We start from the raw sequence: 13,135 nt of genomic DNA, 5'->3' as shown, positions 1-13,135 counted from the left end.
TTTGATTTAAAAGATTGTCATTTAGGCTTGGAGGCTGCAATTCGTGATCATCCTTTGGGATGGGGATGCATACAATCTTGCTGGCTGCAATACTTCAGCAATGGCAATTGGATCACACATACAGTACTGACATTCTGCCCTCTCTTGCAGACTAAGATTATCCGTAACAGCAGGGGGACCAAAAACTGGCAGGACACTAATTAAAGTCCAACTCTCCTGAACTCCCTGCAAAAGTCGTGACCATGGACCTTTAAGAAATAGGAAATAAGAAATAGGAGCAGGAGTAGGCCAACTAGCCCGTCGAGCCTGCCCCGCCATTCAGTAAGATCATGGCTGATCTGTCGTGGCTCAGTTCCACATTCCCGCCCTCTCCCCATAACCCTTAATCCCCTCTCTTATCAAAAACCCATCAACCCGCTTCTTAAAAATATTTAGCGAGGCAGCCTCCACCACTTCAACGGGCAGAGAATTCCAGAGATTCACCACCCTTTGAGTGAAGATGCTCCTCCTCAACTCCATTCTAAACCGCCTCCCCTTTATCTTGAGGCTGTGCCCCCTAGTCCTACTATCCTTTCTGAGCGGGAAGAGTCTCTCCACCTCTATCCTATCCATCCCATTCATCATCTTATATGTCTCAATGAGATCTCCCCTCATTCTTCTAAACTCTAACGAGTACAAGCCTAATTTATTCAGCCTCTCCTCATAGCTCAACCCCCTCAACTCCGGCATCAGCCTAGTAAACCTCCTCTGCACTCCCTCCAAGGCCAAAATATCCTTGCGTAAGTACGGCGCCCAAAACTGCACACAGTACTCCAGCTGCGGCCTCACCAATGCCCTATACAGCTGCAGCAAGACCTCCCTACTTTTATATTCAATCACCCTCGCGATGAAGGCCAGCATCCCATTCGCCTTCCTGACCACCTGCTGCACCTGCAAGCTGGGTTTTTGCGACTCATGCACAAGGACCCCGAGGTCCCTCTGCACCGTCGCCTGCTGCGGTTTTTCGCCACGTAAGTAATAATCCTTCCTACCATTATTCCTACCAAAGTGGACCACCTCACATTTGCCAACATTAAATTCCATTTGCCATTTCTTGGCCCATTCGACCAGCCTATCTAGATCCTTCTGTAGACTCTCCCCACCCTCCGCACAATTTGCCTTTCCACCAATTTTGGTGTCATCAGCAAATTTCGACACCCTACACTCGGTTCCCTCCTCCAGATCATCTATATAAATGGTAAATAGCCGAGGCCCCAGCACCGACCCCTGGGGCACTCCACTAGTCACCAACCGCCAATCCGAATAGCACCCATTGACCCCCACTCTCTGCCTCCTATTTGACAACCAGTCCTCTATCCACGCTAACACCCTACCCCCAACTCCATGCCCCCTGACCTTCTGCAATAACCTCTTGTGAGGTACCTTGTCAAATGCCTTCTGAAAATCAAGAAAGACCACATCCACCGGCTCTCCTCTATCCACCGCCCTAGACACATCCTCATAGAACTCCAGTAAATTTGTCAGACACGACTTCCCTTTAACGAAACCGTGTTGCGTCTGCTCTATCAAGCAGTTCCCCTCAAGATGCCTCGCTATTTCCTCCTTGATGACGGATTCTAACATTTTACCTACAACAGACGTTAAACTAACAGGCCTATAATTCCCCGCCTTTTGCCTGGCACCCTTCTTAAATCTGTCCCCTACCACCCTCACTCCCAACTTTCCCTGCTTTTTAGCTTTCATTCTCAAGAACTGCCCCCTCCGAACAGCCTCAGGTCAAGCTGGGGGAAACTGAAAAGCATTTCCATACCAGTGAAAAAGTACTGTCACTTGATCTGACATTCGCGGCCACTAAGCTCCAATACCAGCATTAATCATGCCTTGGAGTCTAGAATAATGTTGGGATCCATGCATTGTAGGCTCCAGTCAGGCCAGCTCCCTGAAATAACTAAGTTGTTGATGAGACCTGCTGCAGGGAACTTAAATGAGAACTTAATGGGGTGGTCTACAGGAAATTAAGATGCTTGGTGTATTGGCTGGAGGGCAGCACAGGTCTCCTCTCGGTTTCAAGAAGCATGGAAGACCAAAGTGGCAGAGAGCATCCACAGAGCTTGGAGCCCATCTTTTCCCCATGGAAGTGTTAACTAACACTGCAATTGCACCGATGGACCCAATATGATGAAATGTTAGGCGATCTTCATCTCAGCTTTCATTGCAGTACTAAAAAGCATTGAGGCATCTCCATAGAGTACTGCTAGATAGTGTGCTGAAGTCAGGAATTTGATAAGTCAGGGAATATAAGTATTTTGGGGTTTGATCTCTTATTAAAATCTAGTCAAGTGTTGCATTTGATTTAACTTTAACATTAATTTGAAATTTCTTACAGTTAGATATCTAACTGGCTAGTGAGAACTGGTTCGCTAGTTAGCAGGCCTAGCTCAGTTCTTTGCAATATTAGTTACTATAAATGCAGGATGTGTGTGGACAAAAAAGGCTCTAGAGAGAATGGGCAAACTGACAACAGCACTGGGATATAGGGGACATTCAGATATGGGGGTAAAAAGGAATGTAATAGTTTTTAGGAGCAGTAGAGTTAGGGGGATAGGTACTGTTCTCTGTAACCAAGAACATATGCCCTGAAAACCTGTCCAGTGCTATAGTTAAGAGTAGCTCCTCGAGCCTGGATAGGAACTTGGAGTGAAAATTATTAAAGTTATTACACATTATCTACATACACCATTGTAGATGAAACTAAAAAGCTTCTGAAAGGAAGTTTAAAAAGTTATGGGCTAAATGAGACAGAGTACAGGAATGAGACAGTGAATCTGATGAACTGGTGTGGCAACAATAATATCTCCCTCAATGTCAACAAAACAAAGGAGAAAGTCATCAACTTCAGGAAACGTAATGGATGGCATGCCCATGTCTGCATCAATGGGGACTAAGTGGAAATGGCCAACAGCTTCAAGTTTCTAAGTGTCCAGATCACCAAAACTTGTCCTGGTCCCTCCATGCCGATGCTACAGTTAAGAAAACCCACTATTGCCTCTACTTTCTCAGGAGGCTAAGGAAATTTGGCATGTTTGCTATGACTCTCACCAACTTTTACAGACACACCATAGAAAACATTCTTTCTGGTTGTATCACAGCTTGAATCATAGAATTCCTACACTGCAGAAGGGAGCCAGTTCACTCATTGAGTCTGCACTGACCATAATCCCAATCAAGCCCTTTTCCCATAGCCCCACATATTTACCCTACTAACCCCCGACACTAAGAGTCAATTTAACATAGCCAATCAACCTAACCCACACATCTTTGGATTGTGGGAGGAACCCCACGCAGACACGGGGAGAATGTGCAGACTCCACACAGACAGTGACCCAAGGCCGAAATTGACCCTGGGTCCCTGGCACTGTGAGGCAGCAGTGCTAACCACCGTGCCACCATGCCATGATATGGCTCCTGCTCTGTCCAAGACCACAAAAAACTACAGAGGGTTGTGAACAAAGCCCAGTTCATCTCGCAAACTAGCCTTCCATCCACTGACTGTCTACACTTCACGCTGCCTCACAAAAGCAGCCAGCATAATCAAGAAGCCAACACGCACCTCGTACGTAGTCCCTTCCACCTCTTTCTGTCGGGAAAAAGACACAAAAATCTGAGGTCACGTAGCAACTGATTCAGGAACTGCTTCTTCTGATGATGTTGTCATCAGACATCTGAATGGACCCTACCTTGTTTTAAGTTGATCTTTCACTACATCCTAGCTACAACTGTAACATTACATTCTGCACTCCTGCATACACTATGCTTTGTTTGTATATTGCAAGAAACAATACTTTTCATGTATATTAATACGTGACAATAACAAATCAAATAAATAAAATCAAATCTGGTCACTAAGCTATTTAGTTAAAATTATCTTTCAGACTTATTTGGAAGTCAGACCTTTGCCTTAGTTATAAAAATTGAGGAATTGCAATGCTAATTAATGCTGAATTAGGATTGGCAGGAGAAAGCTCTCCATTCCACCCAATCATCATCCTACACAAGGAAACTGAAAGAGTTTCTTCACATAAAGCAAGAATAAATATTCAATGGCACCTTAGCAACTGAAAAAGATAGAGATCATGTTTACAAACTTAAATAGGCACCACATGCCAACAGAACAGCAGAAAATAAAAATCAGTTCACAATATTAAAATGTGAGCAAATCCTAAAAAGTATAGATTTTGGAAATTAATGAATTTATTTTTGAGTTTTAAAAATTCAAGTTTCACACCTATTGTGCATCAGTGTAACCTCTGATGTGAAATGCTCTGCAGAGCAGCAATGTGTCCACCAGGTGGAGCAATTTCAGCTAATCAGCTGGCAGCTTAAAGTAGAATTTTTTTTAACCGTTCCACAGAAGTTAGACAGAGGTAATGTCTTCACCCCTGCAAACAATACATTTCAAAAGCTAATGGACAAATTTCAATGACACTTGTACATGGCATTTCCAGATCCTGGATTTTATAAACATGATCCACTAACACTGGGGATTCGGTGAATTAATGTTTTTAAAATGAATGTTAAGAATTGGTTTAATTATAATGTTGTTGATTGTTTTAGAATAATGAGGATCATCTCAGCTGCTGCAATGCACTTTGTTACAGTTGCCAAAACATGTGTTGAGTAACATAAGAACGAGGAGCAGGAATAGGCAATTCAGCACTCAATCTGCTTCACCATTCAGTATGATAATGGCTGGTCTCATCTCAGCCTCACCTCCACCTTCATGTTCCCAATAGCCCTTCATTCCTCTACTAATTAAAAATCTATCTATCTATCTCCTCTTTCATTGTATTTAGTGTTTTAGCATCTATTGCACTGTGGGGTAAAGAATTCCTTAGGTTCACAACCCTGTAAGTGAAGTAATTCCTCATCATCTGTTTTAAATCTTAGCCTCCCCTTAGCCTAAAACATTCTAGGATGTCCAACAGGGAGAAACATTCACTCCATGTCTATCCTTTTAATTCCCTTTAGTAAGTTGTTTACCTCAATTAGATCTCCTCTCATTCTTCTAAACTCCAGCAAACGCAAGCTTAAACTGCTCTACCCCTCTTCATAAGACAAGTCCTTCATCCCTGCGATCAATCTACTGAACTGGCTCCAATGCAATTACACCCTTCCTCAAGTAAGAGGACTAAAACCATGTACAATACTCCAGATATGGTCTTGCCAACGCTCTACACAGATTTCTACTTTTATACTCTATTCAGTTAACATTTAATGCTAAAATTCCACCTGCATTCTAACTTGCTGCAATTTGTGCATTAGAACATCCAGACCTCTCTGTATCGAAGCATTTTGAAGTTTCTCTCCATTTAGAGAAGTTACCTTTTTATTCCTCCAACCAAAATGGATAACTTTACACTGATCCATGTTAAATTTCATCTGCCAGAATTTGGCCCACTCACCTAAACAATTCATATCCATATCTTAAATTTCTTCTTTTCTCACTGCAACTTGCTTTCCCACCTATTTTAGTGTCATGTGCAAATTTGGCTAGAGTACTGTCCATCTCTGCATCCAAGTCATTAATATAGATTGTAAATAGTTGGGGCCCAAGGACCAGGATCCTGTGACATGCCACTAGATACAGCTTGCCAACCAGAAATGATCCATTTATCCCCACTCTTTGTTTTCAGGTGGCTAACTAATCCTCTATCCAAGCAAATATTTTACCCTGTGTTGATGAGAACAGATTTTTAGTCTTCAGGTATTAGGAATCTTACATTTTACTTTAAACTAAATGTCATGTTTTACTTTAAACTAAATGTCATGTATCCTTTAAACTATTTAATTTCAAGATAATATGGATGGTTGGGGGTGGGGCGCAGGGGGGAGGTTAGAGGATAGATAATTAGCATTTCTAGCTGGATACAAAGCCCATATGATTTACGTTGCCGTGGATAGATTTGAGGGGGTGAACAGTCCATAACAAGCCATTGTTTCACTGACTTAAGGGTCTCTTAAAACATCACTGAAAGTCCTAGACAAATTAGTTTGCAAGATTCTGAGAGTGAGAAGACAACAGATAAGGCAAGGGAGTTGGACTAGGTAGAACACTCTTTCAAGAGCTGAATGGCTGTAAATATTCTGTGATTCTATGAAGAGAGATGGAGGAGGAAAGAAGAAAGAGGAGGAGGAGAGAGAAAAAGAGAGTGGAAGACAGTGTCCGTTGTTCACATTGCATAATTTGAGTGGAAGCTTGCATATGTATTTAAGAGACTAATTTGTGAGGGGATTTAAATGGAGCTGGATGATTCATCCAACTTTGGCTACAGTGAGAAATCTCCAAGATAGTCAGTTTTGAGATTTGAAGTTGTCTAGCTATAAAAGGAAATAGAATGCAAGTCACCAGAAGCCAAGAACAGCTTTGGACTGGTTCCTGGAGAACAAAGTGTCCACCTAAAGGACAGGGTAAAGTTTAACAATGGGTGGGAATTTTCAGTCATTTAAAAGTTACATGGGTGATTATTTTCTGTAGTTTTAGTATCAGTATTTAGTATTTAATATTACCTACATTGCACTTAGGCAATGTTGCTTTTAATTTGTTTATTACAGTAGAAGTATTAAATTTTGAAATCTTGTCATGTTACCCTTCCAGTGACTGGAAATTCAAATGTCCTTTATAAGTTATCACTCTCCATGGGATCGTAACATAATATTATTCATTCTGCAGCCTTACATCTAAGTCACTTATACAATCTATCATCTCACATCTCAAACCAAATTGTACTATTTATCACTGCCGTATTTTGAACCTTTGTAAGCTACAGTCACAGTGAGAACTGATGAAACTGGAACACAGCTGAATAGCAAATAGAAATTACTAGGGGGCATAAGTTTAAGATGTGAGGGGCAAGGTTTTAAAGATGTACGAGGTAAGTTTCTTTTTTTACACAGATGGTAGTGGGTGCCTGGAACTCGCTGCCAAGGGAGGTAGTGAAAGCAGATACAATAGTGAAGTTTTAGGGGCATCTGGACAAATACATGAATAGGATGGAAATAGAGTGATATGGTCCCTGGAAGGGTCGGTGCAGGCTTGGACAGCTGACGGGCCTGTTCCTGTGCTGTAATTTTCTTTGTTCTTTGAAATAAACTGGGTGCTTGGATACTGTTACGGTGGTAATTAAGACTTTTCTATTTCAATGATAAGCAGATTGTATGTTTCAAACTTTCAATACACTCAAGACTTCAGAATTACGAATTCAGTCATTAGCATGGTACCTTTAGATCAATTAGAAAACCCTCAAAAGGTCGAAATGGATTGTGGACAATAAGATGAAAGTTCAGCTGCTGAATAAGCAACAGTTCATACTCAAGGATCTGTTCCAGAGCCTTCTCTTGACCCGCAGGGCTCTCCCACAGATTAGCAACAAACTGGGAACTGGAGACATTAAATTCATCCACTTTACATGCTAAGTATACACTCGTCAACCTAAATCAGAATGAGAATAAAATTTAATAAAAGAAGATTCCAAATTAGAATTAGATACAACACAACAATAGACCATTCAATATATCAGTTCTTGGTTTTTTGCATGAGCCACTTAGTCTAACCTTGCTTCCTGCTCACTCCTAATATATTCTAATATTATTCATTTTTAAGCAATTAAATTGTGTGAAAATAGAATCAGATATGCATTTTGCTTAACAACAGTTTAGGGTACAGAATGCCACATCCTAACCACCTTGTGCATAGATCTTTACGATTATCTTCAATTTGTGCCCTCTTGTTATTGTTTATTGACCAATCGATTATTTCCTTCATCATAAACCTTCATTAACCTCAAGACTTTCATCCTTTAACCCTCCCTGCTTGGTAAAATAATCTCTAAATTTTCCAAATTCTTTTTCATCATAACCGTAACTCCCTCATGGCTGCAAAAACCCAATGAACTTACTCTTTGCTTTTGCAAAAAAAAGTCTAAACTGTACATAATACTCCAGTGCCGCTTCCTTCCATTGCTTCTATCAGGTCTTGGTGATTTGTTAAATTAATTAAACAAAGTGCTGAAAAAAAAAACTCAGCATATCTGGCAGCATCTGAGAGACAGATATAGAGCCCACTATGACACTTCCTTCAGTTTCAAAGGAGACAGAAATGTGACATGTTTTGTGTGGTTGAACGGGTTGGTTTGTTGACGTAAAACTAAGACGTCTGAGATAGGCTACAGGGTGGAAGAGATTAAATAAAAGATATCTGGGAACAAAAGGGTAAAAAGAAGTGATAACTGTGATAAAAATTGTAATAAAACAAAGTGCTGGTCTAGAGCAAGTATTAATTGCACCTCTGTCTGAAAGCAAAAGCATGAAAACAGGATACAGACTTGAACTTCACTGGAATATCACACCAGGCCAACAACTGCAATGTGAGCAAGATGATGAATTAACAGGGCAAGTAACTGAAAGGTCCAGCCACACTTGCAGATTGAGTGGCGTTCTTCAAAGCAGTCACCCCGTCTGCATTTGATCTCCCCAATGTACGGGTGACCACACTGTGAATAGGGAATACAGTATACAAAACTGAAAGAAGTGTACTTAAATCACTACATCACCTTTAGGGCTTTGGGCAGAGAGGAGAGAGGAAGTAAAAGGGTAGTGTTAGTTATATCTACAAGACCATAAGACATAGGAGCAGAAGTAAGCCAGTCTGCCCATCAGGTCTTTTCCACCATTCAATGAAATCATGACTGATCTGATAATCTTCAAAACCACTTTCCTGCCTTATCCCCATAACCCTCGAGTCCCTTACCAATTAAAAATCTGTCTAGTTCAGTCTTCAACATACATAAAGACCCAGCCTCCACAGCACTCTGTGGGATAGAATTTCACAGATTCACCATCCTCTGAGAAGTTCCTCTTCACCTCTGTCTTAAATGGGTGACTCCTGACTCTGAGTTTATGCCCTCTGGTATTATACTCTCCCACAAGGGGAAACAATCTCTCGGCATCTACTCTATCAGGCCATCCCCGAGAATCATTCTTCTCAACTCCGATGAGCACACGCCCAACTTACTCAACCTCGCCTCATAAGAAAATCCCTCCATACCCAGGATCAACCAAGTGAACCTTCTCTGGACTGCTACCAATACCAATATATTTTTCCTTAGATAAGGGGAATAATACTGTTCACAGTATTCCAGTTGTGGTCTAACAAGTGCCTTGCATAGTTTTAGCAATACTTCCCATGTTTTATACTCATTTTCTTTGAAATAAAAGCTAACATTCCATTTGCCTTCCATATTCTTGCTGAACTTGCATGCTAGCTTTGTGTGATTTATGCATGAGGACACTCAAGTCCTCCTGTGCAGCAGCTTTCTGCAGTCTTTTTACATTTGAATAATGTTCAGCTTCTTTATTTTTGCTACCAAAGTGCATAACTTCCTACATTATACTCCATTTGCCTTTGCCCATTTAGAGTCAGAGTTTTACAACATGGAAACTTATTTAACTTGTCCATATCCCTCTGTAGATTGTGTCTCTTATCCTCACCACCTACCCTCCCACCTATGTTTGTATCATTCGCAACCTTGGCAATGGTACATTCAAATACCTTGCCCAAGTCACTAATATATATTGTAAAGAATTGTGGCCCCAGGACTGATTAATGTGGCACTTCACTCCTTACAGGTTGCCATCCTGAAAATGCCCCTCTTATCCCAACTGTCTTCTATCAGTTAGCCAACCCTCTAGCCACGCTAATATACTCCCCTAACGTCATGGGAGAGTATATTATGGCTTACAATGCAGTTTCCTCTAAAATGGGGGACCTAGCGTGGACTGTGTGACATCTGTTTAGCCTATAAAGCACAACCCCAGCCACCTGGTTAACTGCCATGTTAATTCACTGCTTCTTCTCATGTTCATTTGTGTGCTTGACATGCTACAATATTCCAGTGAAGATCAACAGAAGCTGGAAGAACAGCACACAAATACAAAATGCTGGAAAATCTCAGCAAGTTTGACAGCATCTGTGGTGAAAGAACAAAGCCAAGATTTCGAGCCAGAATGACTCTTCTTCAGAATTTAGGAGTTTCTGTAAATATTTACATTAGAAAATAAATAAAGCTGGCTTTGGTCCTCAAGAGAGCAAGTCTGAGAAATTGATAATAGAAAACAAGGAAGTGATGGAGATGTTGAATTTGCGTCCGATTGATTTTGTCCCTGTCTTCACTGTCGAAGATTAAGAAAACCTGCCAAAGATACTCGAAAATCAAGGGGCAAAAGGAAGAATTTATAACCATCGTCAGGAAAATGGTGCTGGGAAAACTATTAAACCTACAGGCTGACAACTCCCCAGCATCAGTGGCCTGTGTTCTTAAAAGAAATGGCTGCAGAGATAGCAAAGCCATTGGTTAAAGGCTTCCAAACTTTTAGATTCTGACAGGGTCCCAGCAGATTAGAAAATGGCAAATGTAATATCTATATTCAAGAAAGGAGGGAGACAGAGAGCAGGAAACTATATGCCAGTTACTTAACATCTGCCATATGGAAATTGCTAGAGTCCATTATTAAAAGGTGAGAGCAGAATAATAATTTTTTAAAAATCGCAATGAAATCAAGCAAAGTCAACATGAGTTTTTAAAAGGAAAATAGTGTTTAGCTATTTATTGGAGTTTTTCAGGGAAGTAATAAACAAGGACAATAAAGATGAACCCACTGATGCGGTGCGCTTGAATTTCCAAAAGGCATTTGATAAGATGCCACATAAAAGGTGGCTACACAATATTACATGGCATGGGGGTAACATATTAACATGGATAAAGTATTGTTTAATTAACATGAAGCAGATATAAATGGGTCTTTTGAGTTCGCAAGCTGTAAAAAATTCGAAGCTAAAGTTTAAAGCTAAGTTTTTAATTATTGGTCACAAGTAAGGCTTACATTAACACTGCAATGAAGTTACTGTGAAATTCCCCTAGTTGCCACAGTCCAGTGCCTGTTCGGGTCACTGCACCTAACTAGTGCGTCTTTCAGAATGTGGGAGGAAATCAGAGCAGCTGGAAGAAACCCACACAGACATGGGGAGAACGCGCAAATTCCACACAGACAGTGACCCAAGCTAGGAATTGAACCCAGGTCCCTGGCGCTGTGAAGGAACGGTGCTAACCACTCTGCTACCATGCCGCCCCAAATAACTATGTAAAGTTAAAACACACGGGATTGCAGGTAATGTCTTGAGATGGATAGAAAACTGGTTAGTAGATAGGAAGCAAAGGGTTGCCATAAATGAGTCTTTTTCTGATTGGTAGACAGTGAATACTGGGGTTCTGCAGAGATCTGTGCTAGGACCCCAACTATTCACATTAGATATTAATGATTTGGAAGAGGAAACTGAATGTATTACCTCCAAATTTGCAGGTGGTACAAAGATGGGTGGGAGGATGAGCTGTGACAAGGATGCAGAGATGCTTTAAGTATGATTTGGACAGGTTGAGTGTATGGGCATGCGCTTGGCAGATTCAGTATAATGTGAATAAATGTGAGGTTGTCCACTTTGGTAGCAATAATAGAAAGACAGGTTATTTCTTGAATGGATGTAAATGGAGAGAGGTGGATACTCAGCAAGATCTTGGAGTCCTTGTGCATCAGTCCTGAAAGTAAGCGCGCAGATGCAGCAGACAGTAAAGAAGGCCAATTATATGTTAGGCTTCATAGCAAGAGGATGTGAGTGTAGGGATAGGGATGTTTTGCTGCAATTGTAAAGCATGTTGGTGAGGCCGCATCTGGATTACTGTGTGCAGTTTTGCTGTCCTTATCTGAGGAAGGATGTCCTTGCTATACAGGGAGTACAGCAAAGGTTTACCAGGCCGATTCCTGAGATGACAGGTTTGTCATATGAGGAGAGACTCAATCAGTTAGGATTATATTCACTGGAGTTTAGAATGAGAGGGACTTCAGAAACGTATAAAATTCCAACAGGATTAGACAGAATAGATTCAGGAAGAATGTTCCCAATGTGAGGGAGTCCAGAACTAGGGGTCATAGTTTAAGAATAAGGGGTAAACCTTTTAGTACGGACATGAGGAGAAATTTCTTCACCCAGAGGGTGGTGAACATGTAGAATTCATTACCACAGAATGTAGTTGAGGCCAAAACATTGTGTGATTTCAAGAAAATATTAGATATAGCTCTTGGGGCTAAAGGGATCAAGGAATACGGGAGGAAGGGGGAATCAGGATATTGAACTCAATGATCAGCCATAATCAAAATGAATGGCAGAGCAGGCTCAAAGGGCCAAATACCCTACTTCTGCTTCTAGTTTCTATGTAACAAGTGGAGTATCACAAGGATAAGTGCTGGGGCCTCAACTATTTACAATCCATATCAATGATTTGGATGAAGGAGCTGAATGTATAGTAGCTAAATTTGTTGATGACTCCAAAATAAGTAGGAAAATAAGTTTTCAAGAAGAGATAGAGAATCTGCAAAAGGATAGATTAAGTGATTGGGCAAATACTTTGGCGGGTGGAATATAATGTGGGAAAATATGAACTTGTTCACTTTGGCAGGAAGGATAGAAAAGCAAGATAATATTTAAATGGAAAGAGAATGCAGAACTCAGTGGTGCAGAGGGATCTGGCTGTCCTGGTGTATGAATCACAAAAGTTAATACATAAGATAGCAAGTAATTAAGATGACAAATGGAGCACTGATGTCTTTTACAAGGGGGTGGAATATAAAAGTAGAAAAGTTTTACTGCAGCTGTACAGGACATTGGTAAGACCACATCTGGATTACCGTGTACAGTTTTGATCCCCATATTTAAAAGAATATATTGTTAGTAACAGTTCTGAAAGTTTCACTTGACTATGGGATGACAGACTTATGCAAAAGATTGAAGAGTTTGTCCTATACCTATTAATTTAGAAGAATAAGAGGAAATTTTATTAAAACAAATAAGATCTTCAATGGACTTGTTAGGGTGGATACTGGGAGGTATTTCCTCTTGCGGAGCAGACGAGAACTAGCGGTCGCTGATTCAAGAGATCTCCATTTTAAGACAGAGATAAGGATTTTTTTTCTCTCAGAGGGTTGTTAGTATGTGGAATTCTCTTCCCTAAAAAGTAAAGGAGGCTGA

The 13,135-nt window shown here is 40.8% G+C and overlaps 1 protein-coding gene across 2 annotated transcripts in view; it reads right to left on the bottom strand.

Annotated features, from left to right (window-relative positions):
• The window catches only part of ccnh (cyclin H), a 46,253-nt gene that overhangs the window by 29,724 nt on the left and 3,394 nt on the right, over nt 1-13,135 (bottom strand). For both annotated transcript variants that reach the window (XM_080189163.1, XM_080189164.1), the window contains exon 4: nt 7,279-7,489. In XM_080189163.1, coding sequence (XP_080045289.1) covers nt 7,279-7,489 — 211 coding nt within the window. The remainder of the gene's footprint in view (nt 1-7,278; nt 7,490-13,135) is intronic.

This window comes from Carcharhinus amblyrhynchos, chromosome 5 (genome assembly GCF_965287045.1).
Source record: "Carcharhinus amblyrhynchos chromosome 5, sCarAmb.v2.hapA, whole genome shotgun sequence".
Lineage (NCBI taxonomy): Eukaryota > Metazoa > Chordata > Chondrichthyes > Carcharhiniformes > Carcharhinidae > Carcharhinus > Carcharhinus amblyrhynchos.
The sequence above is the reverse complement of the archived record's forward strand: the minus strand, read 5'-3'. Positions and strand labels throughout refer to the sequence as shown.